The sequence below is a fragment of the Pinus tabuliformis genome, chromosome 7 (assembly GCF_031772625.1).
Source record: "Pinus tabuliformis cultivar Carrire ecotype Pingquan chromosome 7, CPIR1, whole genome shotgun sequence".
NCBI classification, from domain to species: domain Eukaryota; kingdom Viridiplantae; phylum Streptophyta; class Pinopsida; order Pinales; family Pinaceae; genus Pinus; species Pinus tabuliformis.
This window is the reverse complement of record NC_142293.1, coordinates 1,357,287,982-1,357,294,133: the sequence shown is the minus strand read 5'-3', so window position 1 is coordinate 1,357,294,133 and position 6,152 is coordinate 1,357,287,982. Positions and strand designations below refer to the sequence as shown.

Sequence of the window (6,152 nt, the reverse complement as noted above, 5' to 3'; positions counted from 1 at the left end):
TTAAAAACATGACTCCATGTTATACAATTGTATGCTTGATTCAGGAGCATCACACAATCTTATGCCAAAATATATCATGGACCATTTGAAACTCGACATCACTAAATCCTACCATGACCTGTACACCTTTGATTCTAAAAGAGTGCCCTGTTTAGGATTGATCAAGGATTTAGTGGTTACCCTTGCCCAAATTCCAGTGAAAAGTGTAGTGCTTGATATTGTTGTTACAAATATCCCTCCCAAGTTTGGAATGCTCCTTTCTAGGTCTTGTTGTGCCAAACTAGGGGGAACTCTACAAATGGACATGTCATATGCTACTATTCCTATTTATGGAGGAGAGCAGTTAAGATTATATAGAGAGGTAAGATTTATACATACTGTTTGTAAAACTGACCAGCCAAGGAACCATCCAATTTATGCAATAGATCAAGACTTTGGTTGTTTTCAACTCACTTCAAAACAATAGAAAACTCAAGTCAAAATTGAAGAGGTAGTTGAAAGTTCTGAACCAAACCAAACTGATATTTGGAAATTGTTCTTTGATGGCTCTTGCACGAAAGATGGGGCAGGAGTTAGAGTAGTTTTAATTTCACCTGAAAAGGAAAATATAACCCAATCATGTAAATTAGACTTCGAAGTTACCAATAATGTTGCTGAATACGACATTGAGCGAATTTGCTCACGGAACTGGAACGGAGCTCTGCAACGGATTAGGGTTTCGTCTGTCCCTGCAACGGAGCTCTGCTCTGAGCACAGTGCGTCTGCTACAAAACTACTGCAACCCCTGGCGACTGCATACGCCAGTGAATAGTACTACCATCATGGAGTCCCTTCTGGGGGGGGGACTCTAAGCCTCCCCCCATTGAGAACAATGCACCTTAGAATAAGAATAGATCTGATGGGGCCTCCGCATCGAACCCGCCTGTCATCATGACAAAGCAGGCAAACCAGAACAATAATGGAACACAGAAAGGACCGCAAGGAACAGAGGCAATGCCCCAGAGCGGGCCGCGAAACATGGCAGGAAATGATGAGGCTCCTAAAGTAACCTTTGCGACCTGTAAACCTGTAGCAATAGAACGACCAAAGATTGAATTACCTGGTCAAAGAATCAATACCCAAATCCAGTTCATGAAAGACCATGCTCTCATTGGGAAATTTATTGGATTCTGGCCAACGGAGAAAGCCTTGCAGGGATGGATTGCAACCAAATGGAAACCCAAAGGGCATATCACCCTGCAGCTGGGACCAAAAGGTTTTTTCACAGCGGTCTTTAACTGTATAGAAGACCGAAATAGGGTTATCGACGGCAGCCCCTATTTCTTTAATGTTGCAGGCCTGTACCTGAGAGACTGGATCGAAAGATTCAATCTGGACAAAGAAGATCTGAGCTGGGCACCAGTCTGGATAAGGTTATATTCCCTGCCTTTGGAATATTGGGATGAAGAATCACTAACAGACATTGGAAATGGCCTGGGGGAGTTCATAAAAATAGTAGAAGAAACAAAACTCAGAAGATACACTTCATACGCCCGCATCTGCGTCTACATGCATCTGAACAAAGCTCTTCTGGATTCGGTAAGTCTATATCATGATGATTTTGAATGGATACAGTCTATAGATTATGAACATGTTCCTTTCAGATGTAGGAAATGTCACGCCCATGGGCATCTTTTCCGTGACTGCCCGCTAAATGCAAAGCCCTCCTCCAATACCTCCTTTGAGCAACCTGATACCGATGGTTTTACAAAAGTGAACAATCAGAAAAGGAATCACAAAAAACCTGCAACGCACCCCAAAATTCCCCCAGCCAGCACCCCTGCACCCTCAACTAGCAACAGCTTCGACATCCTGGCTCAACCAGCATCAATGGCCTCTGAAACCCCCCATGCATTTTGATGAGCCTCCCAAATCGCCCTCTGCCTCCCCTCACACCGATTCAAGGCCAGCACAAAAACCATTGCGAACCAAAGATTTTCCCCTCTCCTCCTCCATTATGGACACCACTTGGAAACCTAATGGTATGGACATAGACATTTCTCTGCATGAACCCAATCTTTCAGCTGACTTCCCGGTAGAAAGCAGTGAACCCAAGCATATGGAAGAAGAGCCGGAAAGTATAGACATAGGAGATCTGGATATATTTGGCCTTGAGCAAGCCTGCAAGAAAAAAGAATTTGACAAAATCCCGGCAAGACAGCTAGAAAGTCTAGAGGTAATTCTATCTAGAGCACATCAGCAGCGAACTTTAGGAATCCAACCAGGAAGTCAGTGGGATGGGAAGAATCTACCCAAAGATACCAAGAAAAGGGGGAGAAAGACAGATTTACAAAGAACAATCCTCATTGGGGAAATGCTGGTGGAATCAGGAAGATACTCCAAATTAACAAAGTACTACAGGCCGCTCCCCAACCCTGAATAATGAAGCTCACATCTTGGAATTTAAGAGGGCTAAATAGCCCTGGGAAATACAGAATGATTAAAAACATGATACAGCAGGAGAAACCTCAAATTTTCTTCATGCAAGAGACTAAATGTAATAGTACCATACTTGGCACCATTCTCACAAAAGCTTGGCCAGGTAGTCAAACAGTAGCAGTGGACGCTCTGGGAGCCTCAGGAGGAATTGCAATAGCATGGAATGCACAGGTTATCACGCTCACGGACATCCATGCGACCCATCACTTCATACAAGCTACTTTCCATATCATCGGGACCAATGTGCATGGTCATCTCACCAATGTTTACTTTCCCCAGGAAGCAGTGAACAAGTCATTAATTCTGAACACGCTAACTTTGCTCAATTCCACCAGAATCCACCCTCTCTGGATAACTGGGGGCGACTTCAATATGATCACTAAATTAGAGGAAAAAAGAGGGGGCCGAATCAGACTGGACATTGAAAGCGATCACTTCAAGGATTTCATCCAAAACAACTGGCTCATTGATCTTCCTTTTAACAATGGAATCTATACTTGGAATAACAAAAGATCCGGCTCCTAGCAGATTGCCTCCCGGCTGGATCGATTCCTGATTTCAGACAATGCCATCCACCTTGGAGGGGACTTCTCAGCCTCAATCTTACCTCTTACTGGATCAGACCACTGGCCCATCTCGCTTCAATGGCAAAGACCTGGAAAAACCACTCGAAGACCCTTCCGCTTTGAAGCTTTCTGGCTGACTCATCCAAACTTCAGCGATCTGGTCCATTCGGCGTGGAAAAGCTTCATTCCCCCAGCAGGAACAAAAATGTTTCAATTCCAGCAAAAACTCAAACATCTCAAAATGCACATCAAGCAGTGGAATCATGCCACCTTTGGAAACATTTTTCAAGCTCAAAAAGCTCTAGCTCAGGAAATGGGAAAAATCCAGCAGACCATCATTACTGAAGGAAGGACTGAAGCACTTTCAGAATAGGAAAAGAACCTTCAGAATCAAATAGCAGAAAGAGAAAAACAAGAGGAAATCCTCTGGAAACAAAAATCCCGAGTAAGATGGCTAAAAGAGGGCGAGCGGAATACGAAATTTTTTCACCGCACCACTATACAGAGGAGAATGCATAACATTATTACCCAAATTCAGAATCAGCAGGGAGAAAGACTGGAAGAACATGAGGATATTGAAAAAGAGCTCCTCAATCACTTCAAAGAAGTTCATCAAGAACCTCAAATTAACAGACAACCAGCTATAGAAAGGATTCTCCAGCACATCCCGAAAGTGATAACAGATGAACATAATCAACTGCTCCTTCGTCCAGTCTCTCTACAGGAAGTCGACTCTGCCATGCATCAGCTCAAGGAAGGAAAAGCACCTGGACTAGACGGTTTTACTTCAAACTTCTTTCATAAATTCTAGGATTTAATCAAAGATGAAGTTTGGCAGGTAGTGGAAGAATCTAGAACCCTCCGTTGGATGCTTCCCTCTTTAAATGCAACTTTCATTGTTCTCATCCCCAATGAAGAGCATTCTCTTACTCCAGACAAATTCAGGCCTATAGCCCTCTGCAATGTTATCTATAAAGTCATCTCCAAAGTCATTGCTTCTCGACTGAAACTGCTACTTCCCATGCTCATCTCGCTAGAACAATCAGGCTATGTTGAAGGAAGGCAAATCATAGATGGCATCATTCTCACCCATGAGATCATTCATTCCTTGAAGCACCATAAAAAAGCAGGTATGCTACTCAAAATCGACCTCTCTAAAGCTTTTGATAAATTGAGTTGGATGTATATTCAAAAAATGCTATCAGCCTTTGGTTTCTCTCCTCCCTGGGTTAGATGGGTCATGAGTTTAATATCCTCCACTTTCTTCTCAATTCTTGTTAATGGAATTCCTTCAATACCTTTTCATCCCTCTAGAGGTATCTGTCAAGGAGATCCCCTCTCCCCCTTTCTCTTTGTTCTCATGGCCGAAGGGTTAGGTCGTATCATCAAGAATGCTCTTCAATCTCAACAGCTAAGAGGAATCTCAATCCATAACTCCCCTGCCATCACTCACCAACAATTTGTGGATGATAACATGTTGTTTGGGCATCCTTCGGTCCAAGAAACCCAAACTTTCAGATCCCTTCTCGATGATTTCTCGGAAGCATTTGGAGCTAGCATCAACACTGTTAAATCCCAAATCTTCTTTTTTCGCACTCCCTCCATAACTCAAACCTCTATAGCCCGCATTTTAGGATTCTCTGTTGCCTCTCTCCCTTCCAAATATCTTGTTGCCCCCTTAACTGATTCTGCTCTCAAGCACACCTCTTGGAAATCGCTTATGGAAAAATTAGAAGCCTAGCTCACTTCCTGGACTTTTAGAGCCCTCATTATGGCTAGTCGTCTAGTGCTAGTCAAGGCTGTCTTGCAATCAATGCCACTTTATCTCTTCTCTGTTTTGGCAGTGCCAAAATGGGTGCTTAAAAAAATAAAAAATCTACAACGGAACTTTTTATGGGGATCTTCTGGTCAAAATCGCAAATGGGCACTAGTCAAATGGGCAACAGTTTGCCTTCCAAAAAAACTTGGGGGTATTGGTCTCTAGGACCCTCAACACAGTAATGCAGTCATGGGAGCAAGAATATGGTGGAAATGGCTCTCTGCTCCGCACACGCCGTGGGCCATCCTCTGGACTGCCAAATATGCAAACAACAGACCGCCAGACAATTTAATTCGGATTACAGATACGGGAAAAGGCTCCCTAATCTGGAATGCGGCCAGACAACAAAGAGCCATGATCTAACAGCACAGTTTCTGGGAAATAAGAAACAACAACAACGCCCGCTTCTGGGCTGACTTTTGGCAGAAAAAACCCAGGCTCAACAACATGATTAAACCACCACAAACAGAGGACTAGGATGAGCATCAGTTGGACACGGTCAACCAGCACTGGACTCCCACCCTCAATCAGGGATATAGACAATGGATAAGCTCGGCGCACATTATCAGGCAAGGAACAGAGTTAATGCACAAGGAGATGGACACAAAACTCACAAACAAGAAAATTAGGTTTTCCGATAAGAAGGACATCTTGCGCTGGGGATACACTCCACGTGGAACTTTTACCACTCAGGAGGCATACGACCTTTTGATTAGTACTCAGAATATCAAGGACCCTCTGTGGGACAAAATCTGGTCTCCCAAAAACTGGCCCAAGATTTCTTCTTTCCTCTGGCTGTTATGTCATAAAAAATCCTCACATGGGACAACTTGAGGAAAAAAAGCTTCCACGAGCCCTCAATATGCCCCAACTACAAACAACAGGAAGAAACCATACAACACCTCATGGATACATGCAACTTGGCAAACAAACTTTGGGAAAAAAACAAGCTTCAGATGTAAAAAAGAAGGCAAAGTAAAAGGAGACATTACCAACACCATCCGCAATTGGGCAAACAATCCGTACAAGAGCAACCTGCTAAACACATTGTGGAAAATCGTCCCAGGTCTTCTCATCTGGACTATATGGAAGGAAAGAAACCACACATCTTCAAGAATCAATCCACACCCATAGAGGTCATTTGGAGCAATCTATACAATAATCTTCAAGAAACCTTAGCGCTCCAAACATGGCTCAAAGATGATTTTCCCACCTCTCCACAGGAGCAGAACATCTGGAAGAATTGGAATCTGAGGATTAACCAGCTACAGGAAAACCCCAGTAAATCC

The 6,152-nt window shown here is 43.4% G+C and overlaps 1 protein-coding gene across 1 annotated transcript; it reads left to right on the top strand.

Moving 5' to 3' along the window:
• Positions 1-2,421: 2,421 nt before the first annotated feature.
• On the top strand, positions 2,422-3,003 carry LOC149252599 (uncharacterized). The gene has a single exon (XM_089454201.1). The coding sequence runs from the start codon at positions 2,422-2,424 to the stop codon at positions 3,001-3,003; it is 582 nt and encodes a 193-aa protein (XP_089310327.1).
• Positions 3,004-6,152: the final 3,149 nt, after the last annotated feature.

Excerpts from the sequence above, each read along its gene's own strand:
- LOC149252599 (XM_089454201.1), top strand. The coding sequence starts at position 2,422 with ATGAAGCTCACATCTTGGAATTTAAGAGGGCTAAATAGCCCTGGGAAA.